Source organism: Folsomia candida, unplaced genomic scaffold (assembly GCF_002217175.1).
Source record: "Folsomia candida strain VU population unplaced genomic scaffold, ASM221717v1 Fcan01_Sc020, whole genome shotgun sequence".
Lineage (NCBI taxonomy): Eukaryota > Metazoa > Arthropoda > Collembola > Entomobryomorpha > Isotomidae > Folsomia > Folsomia candida.
In genome coordinates, this window is record NW_019091212.1 from 904434 (window position 1) to 920789 (window position 16356).

The following is a 16356-nucleotide window of genomic DNA, read 5'->3' on the forward strand; positions in this document are numbered from 1 at the left end:
TCAGTATAGCATTTAAGATGATTTTTGAAAATCCGAAATTTCCTGGATTTCCAGGAAAGTTGAACTGAATGGGATCCAGGCTGACTACATAATAATAAGAATACACCAAAAATATCGTCTTATTCATCTCATCATTACACTAATTGAGGATAAAGGATGCCCAATTTGTTTAGAGGAGTCGGATTTTTATTTTTTTAAAGATCCAATCCGTCCTGATAAGTATGATCTATGCGAAATTTTGAGGAGATACATACTATGAAAAAATTGATATCCATCTCTCTCCTCTAATTGAAGCTTTAACTCAATCAATCTCCAAAGTGATCCGTCAGGACCGGGATGATGGATATGAAATTGTGAAAAAGTTTCAATAAGTTGGGAAGAAATATAATTTTGTCTTGAAATTTATCATGGCATGAAAAAGTGGGGTTTTACACGAGTGAATAAGACATGCATATGGCTAAAATCATAAACGTCTCATATTTCCCACGTGGTCCTAATACGACTTCACTACATATGTATGTATTTACCAAATCGAGACATCTTTGTGGCTTTAAAAATCATGAACATCATATGAAAATAAACTTGCAAATTTCCATGAAATCATTAAAACTGATGAAAATCATGAAAACTATTATGAAAATTATGAAAATCATCATGAAATCATGATAACCATGACGACAATTATGAATACTACGATGAAAATTCTGAAAAAATTCCCCTAAAACTATACACATGAAAACCATCACAAAAATCACATGAAAAAATCATGAAAACTGATGAAAATTTTCATGAAAACTATGACGACAATTGTGAAAATCATGAAAACTACAATGAAAATTGTGAAAATCATGAAAACTATGATGAAAATTGTGAACACCATGACGACAATTATGAAAACTACGATGTAGATTCGGAAAACATGTACATATGGAAAACTTCCTTAAAACTATACACATGAAAACTCATGAAAATTAGGAAAACTATGATAAAATCATGAAAATCATCATGAAATCATGAAAGCCAATGATAAAAATAGATCATATGAAAACAATCATGAAAATCACGTGAAAACCGTCATGAAAATTTTCACGTTATGAAAATCCTGAAGAAAACATGGAAAATTTCACTAAAACCAAATCCCATGAAAACCATCATTAAAATCACCATGAAGATTAAAATGATTTAAAAAATATGTAAAATTTCCCCAAACTTTCCATTTCACGCAGTAAATTCCCAACTTATTTCCTATGCCATGTTCCAATTAAGTAATATGGAAAAGATTGATGTCACAATTATCCCGAAAAGTGAAAGTTTGCGGAAAGTTGAGAAAATTGGGGAACAGGATTTTTCCCTTCTTTCTCGCCCACACTGAACTGAATAATAATAATAACGGGGGGAACTTTGCGGCTGGATGTGTACTCGTGACAGGGTCCAAACAAAGGGAAAACTTTGGTTACTTTATCATGCCCACGAAAACCAGACGACCATTCAACTTTCTCTCTCTCGCTAGATACATAATTATGGGAAAGTTTTGCGGAAAGGCCTGCCCGGTGGTGATGGTTGCGGTGCTGGTGGTTCGTTGGTATTATTGATATCGGGAAGATACAAGTTATCTCTGGATGAAATGATGATGACCTTCATAAAGTTTGCTATTCCTCCTCCCAGGATTTATTCCGTGGTGGTGATGAGGTCTACTACTTCGGCAAGGATGCGGGCGGTGCGGAAGGGATGTCGGCGTGTAGTGAGATGAGTCGTGGATAAGCTTTCACTTTGTTAAATGTGGAGATTTTTTGGATAAAAAACTAATCCAGAAAATTATGATTATTTCAAAAATTAGCTTGGTAGCGTCGGCCAGGTCAAAAGTTATGGAAGGTGAAAGTTTGATTGAGTTTGAAGGTGTAAATTGGGATTTGGAAGACTTTTTGACCCTGAATGGGCAGAGAGTTGATTTTATTTTTGAAATAATCCCGATTTTTGGAGTAATTTCTATGAAAAAAAACGAAAAACAGGCTTATGTAACTTTTGGAGGATTCATTATTCTGTTTTGTGCACGGCCCATCCGTTACCACATTGAATTTCAATATGAATCTCACTTTTGACATCCTTCCTTCCTCCTCTGTTTATTTATCCACGTCGTCTTGCCCAGATTTTCCCATAAATGTGAAAACATTTCACACGTGAGTGACTGAAGCGAGGGTAGAGAGGAGATGAATAAATCCCCCTGTTTTCACAGAGTTTTGCAATAAATGTCGACTCAACTCAAATGCGGATTTGTTACGTCGAAAGGGAAACTATTCAGGACATAATTGCATAATTTCATAGGATGTGAAACCTCAAAATTAATAATTGGGAAGCGTTGGTTTTAGCACAAATTAATTGACAAAAGCAATGGATATTTAAGTCTGGTGCTAGTAACCACTTGCAAGAAAGTGGTTTTTTTGCAGCTATTTTGACCTGCAAGAAACTACGTCCCAAAAAACATTGTTATTTAGCATGCCTTTTAAGGTCGATGAGCTGCTTTATGCAAATAAGTCCCCCCCCCAAAAAAATAGGATATTATTATTCACCGACCGAAATAAAACTTTGATTTTAATGTTCACCAGAGTTGTAGGCATGCTGCCCGATTTGCCTTTTAAATGGTCAACTTTACACTAAATGAGCACTGTACAATTCTACCAGGGAGAATAAATGAATATGCAAATGGCTATTTAAAAATAATACGTGTGCATTATACGCGTGACGATCTTTGGCTTCCTCCGTGCACAACGTATCTCTCTCTCGCTCTGCATCTGGATCCTCTTCCATCTGGGTCGCGGGTGTGCCAGGGCAAGTAAAGTGTGTCCTAAAGGCTTTTCGCCACGTGAGCCTCGTCCACTCACACCCCCCACCTGCGTGCCTAGTGACACCCCCTGCCACACCCGTCCCAGCAACGACAAGCTGAGCCATCAGGCGAAGATGGATTCGCCGGACCCAGTGCACGGGAGGATCTACGCCTTGGAGGGACTCCCCAGGTAGGTTTTTGTTTGGTATATCGGGGTGGTGACCGTGGGGAGTGGTTGTTTGAAAAGTGGCGGAGGGGGTCGTGCATGACGGGGGGCGGCATGGTCAGGTCTACGGGGGTCCCATGACCTGATTGTGTTGTGATGGGGGAAGGGGCAAGTGGGGGTGTCGTCGGCCCCGGCTACGGCTACCATGGGGGACGTGGGCAAGATCCCGCGGTCCGTGGACAGCCCCCGCCCAACAACCTTCACCTGTCTACTTCCGCATGCAGACGCCACCCTCATTTGGATATCACCACCACCACGGAATCCGCCTATGTATCACTGCCATACATTTTCCTACCTGGTGTCCAGCAGTTATGGGCCGAATGGTGTATTGGGCCACATTCCCAATACATGTAGAGGTTTTCCGAGACCATCTCCGGTTTTCCCTCTACACCCATACTGCTAATATCTATCTAAATGTTTTGTATGAAATGAAAATGATGATTGTAAAAGCTAATGCTACATCAATCTTGAATAAATACCTACCTACCTTATACGCGTGACGAGAGTGGTGAAAGTATGAGATAATGATGACAGGGTAACTTTCTCTCGGCGTGTTTTCTGCACTTATTAAATAAAATGGGGCCGTGCAGAGAGAGAGATGTGACCATTTTTGGGGGTTCAACTCGCTTAATGTGACATCGAAATTAATGACATTTTGTATGCACAATCCGCGTGGATAGTAAAAAATAGCGTGAAATGTGGTTCGTACATAATTATTCATGAGATGTTGTTTTTGCAAATTTCTTCGCAGTCTATATAGTCTGCACTTGATCATGCAGCACAATTTTATTTTGCACTGAATCATCGACAAGAATTTATTAGTAAAAAATTTCATGAAATTATTATTGCTTTTATATCAGTGGATTGGATTTATTAAAGCAGACTTAAAATTAAGGGAGTTTCCTTGAATCTTATGTTACCCTTCGTGTCAAATATATACATATGCAAATCATTAACAAATACATAATTTCAAGGACAAATTAATAAAGGAAAAGATGTCATTGTATTTTAACGAGGCCTCCAAAACAATGTAGAAATTTTCCAAAATTTTTATTACCCTGACATAATTTTAACGACAATTGCATGGATTTAATGAAATTGATGCGTACATAACTTGAAGGTGATTTCGTTCATGTAAGTACAAATTTTATTTTTATTTTTATTTTACAACCTTCATAAAGTTTATATTGTGTACTAAAAATAAAGGTAAATTGATACGATAAACTCGTCATTTTATACGCTACGTCCTCCACCCAGTCGTTATTAATTAATGTTTCAAAATTTGTGACGATGATTAACTAATTAATTAATTTAAAATATTTAGAATAATTTTACGGCAGTACATAATCGTGCAGCAGATCAAGATATGTAAAATAATGTCGCACTATTATTTTAATAAGATCATTATTAAATCAGGTTAAGCAACCGGGTCACTTTGTAAGGAGTGAAAATGTCATGATGATTTGCCCCACTTTTTCCCCTCAATTTAACAAAATTGTGCTGAAAATGGATGGGAATTAGTAGCCTTATTTTTAGGGGTAATTTTCTACCCAGGGAAAAAAGTCCAGATTTTGCCCTCAATTTGATCAAATTGCGGTCAAAATGTGGACGAATTTTGTATTAATGATTTTACCGTAATTAATTTACGGGTGATTTTGTGTAAAATAATGTCACATGTTGTACAATTTTTTCGATAAGATCATTTTCAATGGTAAATATGTCCAGATTTTGTCCTCAATTTGACAAAATGTGTACTTATTTTCTATTTAAATTAATAGTCTTATTTTTTACGGGTGATTTTCTAACCATGGAAAATCTCATGGAAAAAGTCCAGATTTTGTCCTCAATTTGACCAATTTGGGCTCAAAATGTGTAATCATTTTGCACTAATGACTTGTTCGATGGTAGTTAATGGTCTCATTTACGAGATGAAGAACACATGTAAAAAAATGGAGAATTATGTAAAAGGGTCATTAACAAGACATTCACATCTCTCTCAAGTCAACAAGTAGACCAAATTATTGGCGTTTCACTACTTGATCCCAAGCGTGTCGATATAAGTACGTAAGTAGAGAGCAAATAAGCATGTAAATCATGATTGAGAGCTTAAATTCTTTTTTTTTGGATTGATTGATTCGCGTCACTGGCACGAAATGAGATGAAAAAGGAGAAGAAACTGGAGCAAGTCGATCGAGCCAGGAAGAAGAAATAATAATAATAATGCTCATTCATCCGGAGAGAGTCGTGCAGAGAGGATGTGGAGACGCAATTAAAATGTAAATTTAGAAGGGCAGTGGGAAAAAGTGTGGTTTCCCAATCATTTTTACCAACCATACGTAGAAAATATTTGGGTCGGAAAAATTAGTGGTTTTTTAATTTTTGGCATGATTACGGTAAAAATGGGGGAAATGGGAGAAAGTGTGTTTATCCTATTTTTACCACCCATACATCCAGAATAGGTGGAAAATGGGAAAAACAATTTGTTTCTGAATTTTTATCATGATTAAAAATAAGTTTAAAAAAATGTGGAAAATGGGAAAAGCTGTGTTTTAATACATCCAAAATGGGTAGAAAATGGGAAAAACTACATTTTTCACACTTTTTACCACCATTAAAATATGCGAAAAATGGGTGAGAGTGTTTTTTACTCGCCACGTTTTGACTGAGGAGCTCTTATGAACACTCAATCACCGATTTTTTTTCCATTTTTCCCACTTGTCCTGGGAAGAATGAAAGCCTGCCCATAAAAATATGGGTGACATCCCCTCCGCACGTTCCCCCACTCCTTCGACCTGATCCACATTTGAAATCCAAATCCACACAATAATCCATCCATGGGATCATCTCTTATTATTCGCTGCAGATTGAAATCAGGGTAGAATTACTCTAAAAACGGGGTCAGCAAAAAAAACGGGAATCTGATCCTAAACTAACAGAAGTCTTAACTCCAGCTCAACGGCAGATCCACCTCTCTAAACTATGCAGAAAGAACTCGATAAAAGTTTGACTTTGAGAACAATGCGCAACAAGAACCTTCGAGGGAGGAAAGAAAAGTTTTGCATAATTATTTTCTCAAAATCCGTAAATTTTTTGCAGAAATAAATGTATTTTACAAGAAAGTAAAATGATGTTAAAAACACGTAAAGTTGGCAAGTTTGCAAAGTTATGTATGCTAAACTGACAAAGTTATATGAAATGCAGGCCACATTTTTTTCATGTCTGTCAAAATTTGGGAAATTGTACAAAAAAATAATGAACATTTTAGTGCAACATTTGATTGATTTGGAAAATAAAATGATTTTGGTTAAAAAATATTGTAAATTTCTGGGGTCCAATTAAAGAAATTGAAAAAAATGAGAAATTGTCGACCTGTTTAAATAAATAATTTAGACTGTCGAATTATGAAAAAAGGGATAAAAACGTTAAAAAATTGAGAGCAAACTTTCATATCATTTTTTGAAATTGGGGATAACAAAAATTGTAAGCTAATTAGCTTAAAGGAATTTAAAAAAATGAGAGCAAATTTTCTTCGAAATTGGACATAACAAAAAATTTGAAATTTCTACAATCCTCGAAAAATTAATTAGCTAAATTAATTTACTTAACTTCTTTTCTAATTATTTAAGATCATGCACTGAGCACCAGTCGCCTTTTGCCATCAAATCGTCGTTACTTTACTCATCCCCTCGTTGTAAATAATTTCCTACTGGTACTAATTTTCTCTAAAAGGTAGATCTCTTATCTTATCTACTTTGTACATACGTGTGGAAGAAGAGAGGGCGAATTTTTATGAGGAAATGCTACATATGTAAATATGTACAATTACTTATTCACTATGGTTAAGATTGTCTGAAAAATATTTGGTTCAAAAATATGACGCTTTGTTCCCCTATTTACTTGCTACCTGTATAAATTAGTAGGTCAAATTACTCTGCAAAACTGCAAATTTTGTAACGAGAAAATGTGTGTGTATTCAGTTTGCGAAATACTGCGAGAGATTTTTTGGTTAAAAATAAACCCAAAACTTGGAATTGTTTAAAAATTGAGGGTGAAAGTTTCCAAAATCGCATTTTTTTACAATCTGAATCAAATTTTGAAGGGGCAGAGCTAACTTCAATTTTTAAAATCATTCTCATTTTTTGGATTGATTTTTGCCCAAAAAATTTCGAGCGACGTACAATTCCCAAAGTAAAAAGACCCGTTGAAAAGGTTGCATTATAAAATTCGCAGTTTTACACCCGTTGAAACTTCGTATAAATTTTTAACTATTTTTTACAGTATTAAAAAGACGTATGTAGGTCTAAGAAGAGGTTTAAAAGAGTGTGCCGGAAGTGACGAGGAGTGCGAGAGCAGTGCACCAAATCCAGACGGTGGTGACGACGCCACGGGTCGCAGAGTTGCACCCGTCCCCCGAACAGGAGCAGATCCACCGCTCCGCTTTAATCCCGTTGACGACGGCTTCCGTCTTGACGCACCGGTCGTAGTAATCCTCCCCCCGGTTGTAGGCCGGGTTGAGGGAAATACCACAGTGACGCATTACGTGGGGACGGTTATCTGGAAAGGTTAACAGATAATCAAGGTGAGCAGGCTGAAAATATGGGCTCAGTTTCGCCACTAAAATCATACAGAGTTACACAGTTCACCTTGACTGAAATTAACAATGGAGGCCTCCCAGCGTATGGTACTCGATCGATTTTGACCAAATTAATATCATTCGATCACCAATTTTATGGAAATCTGCAAAAGGCACGATCTCCCAATGCGCACGTTTGATAGATATTTGCATTCAAAGAGGAGAAAAGTCCTAAAGTTGACAACTTTTATACCTTCTAAATTTTCTCCTCTTCGTATGCAAATATCTTCGCCAAACCTGCTCATTGGGAGGTCGTGTCTTTTGCAAATTGGATACTAATAAAATTTGTTATCATTTGACACTGATTTGGTGAAAGTCGGAGACCATACACTGGGGGACCTCCATTCGGTTCGGTCCGTGGAGGGCTACCCCGCTATGAAAATAGACCAGTTTAAAATTTGAAAATACAAATTTGAATTTATTTCTGCAGAATCAGTTCCTGCAGATGAGACTCTGCTCAATTTTTATGCGGAATGAGTTATATCTGTAACTCATTCTGCATAAAAATTGAAATTTTCTACATCAATGTAGACATTTTCTGGAGGATTCCTGAGGCAGAAAAATGCACCAATTTTTTCCTCAGCTCGCGATTTTCATACGATGAAACTGCAAAAATATGAATACACATTTTAACTCACATCTATGATAGGGGTCAAGAACTGGTGAATTTTTGTCGTGTAGAAAGTAAGTGACTTCCTTGAGGCAGGTTTGGGGTGCGGTCTGATACTGGCCGGAGGACTGCGAGTAGGTCAGCGGGTTACACGGGACGAGGAATTCACGGTCCTTATCGTACAAATAGTCATCCTCCCCGCAGCCCAAATGCTCCCACGAGTCGCACTGGTAACACAACGTCCCCTCTGAAAACGGAGACAACAAAAGTATAGTCAAATTACATACATACTCCTGAAAACACAGGAAATTCACAACAGTGAGGTCTTGTTAACACTATAAATTCCCCATAAAATTTGCACAGTTTTCCTTGCCCTAGATTTTTCCCAGCTTGCAAAATTAAAGGCGAAATTAACTTGATCAATCTCCTTCTATTAATTTTTATCACTGTCGCAGTTCACACAGGTTTGAAAGGTGACATTGTAAAAGCTGTACACTTTTACAAAATTTTACGCATATTTCTAAGGAAAATTAGCTCCCATGTTTTCATTTTAGAAAAGTTATGCAAAAATTATGCATGGTATAAAACGCACTGAGTTTACAAGGTTGTAAATGACTGCGTGAAAGTGTTTTTGACTCCCAGGTCTATCACAGCCACAGAAAGATTAGAATTTCTATGTACATGGAGAAAGGCAGCAATCCATGATGATCTTAAAAATTTTTACTAATATTTCGGAAAATTTGGTTACAAATTTTTGGTCAGGTCAAGTGTGTCTCTTTACTTTATTTTGCAAAAGTTTGCATAATTATTTCACAAAACGCACGGATTTTACAAAGTTACCATTGCGTGAATTGCATCAGTATACACATATTACAGCCCAAGAAAGGTGAGAATTTCTATGTACACGGAGAGAACGCCGCAGTCAGTGATGATTTTACCGAATTTTACAAAAAAATTGAAGAAAAATCAGCTTCCAAATTTTTGTAAACTTGAAAATCAGATCAACTAACAATAAATCCTTTTATTGAACAAGTGTGTAAAATTATTACAAACCGCACGGATTTTACAAAGTTACCACCAACTGCATGAACAATTTCCAAAAAATAAAAAAAAACATACCGGTCCCCTGCCGTCCCACGAGAATGACGAGAAGAATCGACGGGGTCAAAATTGACCACATTTTAACACTTTAAAAAAAGACGTATTTCTCCCAAGAATCGATGCGATTTTCGACCGGAATCGTATATTTCCCGATGTATTGATTACACAAATGTCCTTTTGGATATATGAAGCACTGGAAATGCACGAGGGGCCGAGTTCTTCTTCTCTCTTCTTGTCAATTATTCATCACCCGGATACACAAATAGTCGTCGTAGTCATAACAGAATGCTGGTTTTATGTGAATGGACACATGCACAGTTTGCAGTCGATTCGATTTATTCGTGTACTTTTTTTCAGAGCGGATTGGATTGGAAAATGCGTTCTTCCGTGCTCATGGACATCCGTTAAACACTATTTCACTCGCAGGTGGTTCGTGACGTGCGTGGCTGGCTGGCTTTTTCACTCACCAGGACCAGAAATTTTGCAAACCGTCACTCCTCGCGAATAATAATAATGTGTGGAATGAATGCCTCTTCTTCTTTTTCTTTTTTTACGACTCCGCCTCACCCAGCACACATCCCTTCCATACAATAAAGCAGTCACGGCTCAGGGTTCAAAAAATGAAGGTGTTGTAACGCGTCGGTTTATTTAAGCCTGAAATGTGTAATGAAATGACAAGTGTTTAATGGGAAATGTGGGAGTGCAATGGTTAAATTGAGTGAGGGGACGCTCAGTTTAGACTCGACGGGGTCACAAGATTAGATTTCTGGAAATGTGTATTTTTTTCACTCACCTTATTTTACTTCGGATAGAGTTTGGTGAATCTTCTAGGCTCGTTTTGTAATGTGATGATTTTTGTGATGAATTTTAAGAGTAAAAATATTGAGAGGAAATAATATTGCAAAATTTATTTAGCAAAATATCTATGTATCCTGCCTGTTTTTCTCACTACTCAAATATTTATTCACACTTTATTTCTCGAGACTCTTGAGATTTTTTAGGACTCAAATTTCTACAAGCTCAGGTTTAACTAACACAAAACGACGCGAGTAGTAAGTAAGTAATACGATTCCTGCACAAATTTGGTACTTCTTGCACCTGCAAATGGTATTCGCGTGACTCATCCAATCTCAAATTATTTACCACATCAACTTCAATAATAATTACTCATCAAAGTGTGAGCAAAATGCACACTACGCAAAATGTAAGTTGGTCGATTAAATGAAAATGAGTAAAGGAATTTGTTTCTGAGGATGTGGTGCCACACACTCGTTGGCGTTGTAGGATTGCTAATATTTTATTGTTATTATTGTCGTTGTTACGTATTAATTTTGTTGTTATTAAGCAATATGTTCGGAAGAGAGGAGCACCTTATTTCTAGATTTCCTCACCCCTACGTTGTCTGTGCTTTTCCGCTCTCACGGATGGGAATTCACTTGTTAAGCTCGACAAGTGTGTGGCGTTAAAGAGCAAGTGAATTTTAGTAAGCAGGAGGGTTGCTTGCTGCGTGGCTTGTTTGTAGTGTAAAAAATACTCGAAGGGTTTTAGATGGAGATGAATTTGTTGTATTTTTAATACCAGGATGGTGGTGGTGGTACTGGTGGTGGCGTCCTGTGCAGGTATTCTGTATCGGTATGTGTGAGAGTACAACAGGTTGCGTAATGTGTAATATGTAATAATATTGTTAAGAATGAAGGGAATATAAGGAGGGGACATTCATTATCTGTGAGGAGGGGGGGATTTTTGTGGAAATTTGTGCTTTTTTTGGGGGGATTGAGGGGATGACGAGGGAATAATGTTGTATTTATGAAAAAGCACGTGGTTTTTGTTGACGTGTAATCTGTTTCATGGTAAATCTGATTGTTGTATTTTTAAAGAGGGGTTGAACTGGATTTCTATGTTTTTGAGGGATCCGTGATTTGATGGAAAACCTTAATTTTAGGTGTTAATGATAAGAATAAGTATGCGAATTGAATTTGCTTAACTGCTCTGATACATATGAAAAATGAAAAAAAACGTGAAAGCTTAATGAAAATTCTGCTACATAGCTTCATTTTAATCAGTTTTGTAGCAAATTTAGTAGTAAAAGTGGTAACAGTAGGAAATTTTAGTCGAGGAAATGCAGTTAAGTAAAAAACAGCGATAGTTCGAATACCTTTTTTTATTATTTTAGTTAATTTGTATGTCCGAAAAAAAATTTGTCATATTTTTTGCAGTGCTATTATATAAGCAAGCAATGATCAGTTTCATACATATTTAATTACACATGTATTTCAACGGGTAAAATAAATTTCATTAAGTATGTAATTATATTATTAATTATTGATTAATTTGCAAATTTAATTAACAATATAAATAATATTACAACTTAAAGTTGGATGACGGGAAAGGTGGATTAAAAGGTATTTAAAACAACACTTAAATAAACGCCACCAACTAACTTCATTTCTTCTTCGCGCAAATCTTACATGCTGAAGAAGTGCATTTCTTCTTATGAGCTGGACCTCGCTCACGGAGATAATCCCCAAATCCATCGCTGTCGGCATCTGGCACGGTTCCATCCTGATAGATCCCCAAACTTAATATCGCCTCCTCCTTTACTGGCTTCAGAGTCTTCAAGAGGACCCCACTAGCATTCACTTCCTTCGTAAGGATCATATTTGGAATACATGCAAAGTGGAGTTTGACCCCAAGCAGGACACACTTGTTAATAATAACGCTGAAATATTATATTTACATAATGAGCACGATTATTATGACTGACTTATTTATGAACGACAATATTAATAGTAAATAAAATATCTCACCCCACACGTGCACCTGGCCAAGAAATGCTAGCCGTATGTACACGGTAGTACATAAGCGCATCCATGATGCGCTTTATTTCCAGACCACTCCAGAGCGGCAAAGTAAGAAAATGCTTCTGAAATTCTTTCAAGAACTCGTCGTAATATTTCTTATCATCCCGCGTAAGTTCAAAGGAACTGGAATCCCTCTCCTTCATAAGAAGCTCAAACTTCCGAAACAGATCCTTGTTCCTCTGTTCCAGGGTGGATAACCGCATTAGTCCCAGCATCCAGCAGGCACTGGCTCGGTTCAGAAGCATGGGATGTGGAAGTCTTCGTGCTTCAAATAAACGCGTGAAACTGGCCAAGTCTTTGCATTCTTTGTAATGCAGCTAAAAACATATTAGAATTCACTCTGAGACTCATTCCAGGATTTTTATACCCGCGTTTGCAAACCAGGAATGAAATAGGTGGAGCATTTCTCTCAAAAATACCTTTTTGCAATCAGGACACACGGGCCATTTGCACTTTTTGCAGTCAGTGGTATTGACTATACCATACTCTTGTTCAGCTTTTTCGACCAACTTTTCCTGATTTACGACATCTCTGGCAGACTGAACGATCCTTTCCACAAGGGCCAGATGCTCCCTCCTCGGCTGTAATTTGCTTCAACGATTGGCAAAGATCATCAATTCCCCGGTCCTGCAATTAATACAGCAAACCTCATTCATTCATCCAGGTAAGGTAAGCGAATAAAATGTCTTAAATGTAGTAAAAGAGTGATGCTGTATTTTTTCCACATCTCGTCGTTGCAGAGAGCAATGAAGGAAATCGATAAGCTGCTTGCCCTCTTTATTCTGCAACGACGATTTTATAAGAAAAAGAATGGGTAAACTCACGGACCCTTGTCAATACTACCACGGGCGTTTGAATTTGAAAATTGGATACTCTTTGTCGTGCCATTGGAGATTCGTCATTTGGAAGTTTTTCATCTCCGTCGACAACTTCTTCTTTCTTCTTCCTAGAAACAGTCTTCTTGCTTGCCTTTGTCTTCAACATTTTTCTAAATTCTTGCTAATAACTTTAAAAAATTAAGCAAAAACAAAAAATCAAAAAAAATGACGATCGAAAACAATGCCGAGCCAGGCGAGGAGCGAGATGACAGGAGAGCCTCACTCGGAGTAGCGCCAAGGTTCTGGCATGCTTTTTTGACTGCTCACTCTCCCGATAGGGCGAGCAGGCAGGGCCCTACGGATTTTGAGGGTCGTAAAAAACTAAAAAGTATTAAAAAATGATGCAGTGGCGGCGAAAGTTGGGGGACATATGAGGACATTACCATTGTGAGATTGTAGGACGAGTGCTTATTATTATAGTGGATTTTTCTGAATTTCTGAGATGATGCCCCTTTTCTGGAATCTTCCAGAAAGAAACCAATGTGGAGAAGAAGGTTGTCTCATTTTCACCGTAACCGGCTCATTTTTAAGAATGTTGATTGCGCAAAGAGGAAAGATTGTTTTCGTTTGTGAATGAATTTTGATGATAAGAAATTAAATTCGGAAATCGGAATGACTCACAATTTGTAAAATTTATTAATGGGTTAGTTTAGACGTCATATGATGAATTTGTCGTGGCCAAAAGGGATGCAATGAAAGTCGGGTGATGGCCAACTTTTGTCTTGTATCGTTTGACTTGCCAGCCGAATGACGGACGACCTGTCACGACCTGTCACGACATTCCTGAAAATCTGCAGGGCAATCGAACTCATCAAATCGCTTCCAAGAACAGAATTCTCAACTTTCTGGAGAGCCAGTGAAGGACGTGGAGCGATCTATCGACTCCTTCCAAGTTCAAAACTCTGCCCATGCTGGACAACACGCACGACGTAATAAGTGAACCATCAGGGATGTTATGTCTTGTCACGTAAAAAGTGACGAGGAATTTGTTGAAGAGTATGCAAATCGTGTTACCAATCTGCAAGGAAGTCTAGCTCGTCAAATCGCACCTCCTCGCAAAATCTCTCTTCTGCTCGGCTGATGAGATTCAGCAGCCTGCCTGCTTCCAATTTTAAATTCTCGCCATTTTGCAAAGCACTGCAGTCAGTGTCAGTCCACGTTGCCAGCCTTGCCTTATCCAATAATTAATAAATCCTCGACATTTATCCGTCAACTTCCAAGTTTATCTGGTAAGTTTTTTAGTCTTTTAGGTTAATACTCTTAATACTTTATAGGTAGCTAATTATGGTTATTTATTTGATTAGTGAAAGAGGAAGGTAATTACTGCAGTTGGTAGGAAAAAAGGAAAGATGGCACACGTACCACTGTCCCCACAGTCGTTTCGAAGGGCGCAGGTTAAATGGCATACCTGGCTTGAAGAGAAACTTGCTATCAGAGCGGCGGAAGCAGGAGAGGTCTTTGTGCCTACCCCACTTCCAGAACCAAGTTATGAAGAAGCCGTGAGCCCTCCCCCGTCTCCCATAGTCCTTCCACCCCCACACGAGTATGTACCAAGAACAGCTGAGAACAAGGAGGAGGTCGTCCCAGCTCGGGCTCCTCAATCATTCCCACCCAGTGACGAGGACCCTCTGTTTGTGAAGGTTAGGCCTAGGCCTAGGCCGGTGAAAAGGTGCTCTCCTTCACGCTCCACCGTCGCTTCGCGCGTAATTAGATCTCCTCGAAATAGATCTCGAAGAGGGACCCTAGAAAAAAGCGAGGGGGAGACATCTTCTTCAACGGCCGGTCCAAGGAATGGAAATCGAACACGTGGCCGACCTCGAGTAAAGAGTGTGGGAAAGAAGAAGGATGACAACATTCGGTCAAGATCACCTGTTCACAAGGAGAATTCGAGTCCTGTCACCCCTTTCAAGAAAAAAGGTGCCTTTAAGAAACTCGAAACAGCGCTGGGTGTCAGCAGTGAGAGTGAGTAGATATTTTTCTTTTGTCAAATTTGTTTTCGTCGCTCGTAATTAATTTGGCTTTTAATCGTGATGATCTTCTTCCAGGCGAGAAACCCACGGATATCGTGAGCATAGGCGAGATTGAAAGTTTTTGACAATTGTTGGCATCCGAAAGTAAATGTTTCTAAAATGCTCTTGATTTAATTTCAGCTGGGGAGGCTGCCGATGCTTTTGGAATGGAAGATGATGAACAGGGTGGTGAAATAGTTGAGCATGATGACCACGGTAAGTATTTCCACGTCAAACCATTGCATTGTGAGGTCGAAAATTTAAACTTCTTCTAACAATGGGGACAAACCGTGTTCAACCCAAATTATTTTTTGACCTCCTCGGTATAAAAGACCAAGTCGTTAGAAACAACAATTAGTGTGCCTAATTAAGAGCGTTATAAAGATAATTCTGGGCGTCGCAAAGTCCTCAAAATGCTCAGTTTTTACGGGGAATCAATACGCGAAAAGTCTGAGCTGCTGCGGCAAGGCACCGAAAACCGAGCGTTTTCATGTCCGTAATTCTCTGAATTTTGTGCAATGTCGCTTTAAATGTTGTCTCTATAAGGTTGGTCTCTCAATCTGAGCTGCTAAAAAATAATCTGGATTGAACACGGTTTGAGTCCCCATTATAAATATACGTTCCTCTAATTCTTAGCTCGAGATTCCAGAGCTGACAAGATTTCAGAGTATGTGGCAGAAATGAAGGGTCATCTTATTCGACTCACCAGCAGCCTTGCTGGCGACGAAGCTGGAGTGAAGGCTTTCCATCACGACTTGGTGCGCGAGCTCCTGCCCGCCATGACCTTGCCGGAGCTGAAACTTGACATGTGGAAAGTGTGGCAGGTCTTGGCCGCAGTAACGAAATAGCCCACAGGAAATTTAAACTACTTTGAAATGAATCAACTTTTTTTGAATATTTATTAATCATCTATTGGTAGAAAGATAAGCAATTAATCGAACAATATTAAGTAACCAATCCCAAATTAAATGTCTATAGTTCTTAATTGAAGATTAGTAATTCCTACTAAATTTGTAGTATTTGATGTTTTGTTAATATAGCAAATTTGATATGTTCATTATAATATTTATATTACAATTATTCTGCTGGTTACAAATAATTTGGTCTGTTGTTATGTTGTTAATAAAAACTGTGTCACACGCTGGAAATTATTGATTTTCAAGAAATTGCATCTTATTTCAAATGCGTGGCAAGTTTTTAATTTTAGAAGAGAAACT

General features: G+C 38.0%; 2 protein-coding genes across 2 annotated transcripts; one reads left to right on the forward strand and one right to left on the reverse strand.

Annotated features, from left to right (window-relative positions):
* Positions 1-6548: 6548 nt before the first annotated feature.
* On the reverse strand, positions 6549-10928 carry LOC110858105. The gene is made up of 4 exons (XM_022106771.2): positions 10185-10928; positions 9410-10045; positions 8319-8537; positions 6549-7601 (listed from the first exon to the last, which is right to left on the reverse strand). Exons 2-4 carry the CDS (start codon positions 9468-9470, stop codon positions 7360-7362), a joined length of 522 nt encoding a protein of 173 aa, XP_021962463.1. The 5' UTR covers positions 9471-10045; positions 10185-10928; the 3' UTR covers positions 6549-7359.
* Positions 10929-13215: 2287 nt separating this feature from the next.
* On the forward strand, positions 13216-16287 carry LOC110858164. The gene is made up of 5 exons (XM_022106844.2): positions 13216-14359; positions 14435-15092; positions 15176-15205; positions 15281-15355; positions 15776-16287. The coding sequence occupies exons 2-5, from the start codon at positions 14480-14482 to the stop codon at positions 15985-15987; spliced, it is 930 nt and encodes a 309-aa protein (XP_021962536.1). The 5' UTR covers positions 13216-14359; positions 14435-14479; the 3' UTR covers positions 15988-16287.
* The last annotated feature ends 69 nt before the right edge of the window (positions 16288-16356 follow it).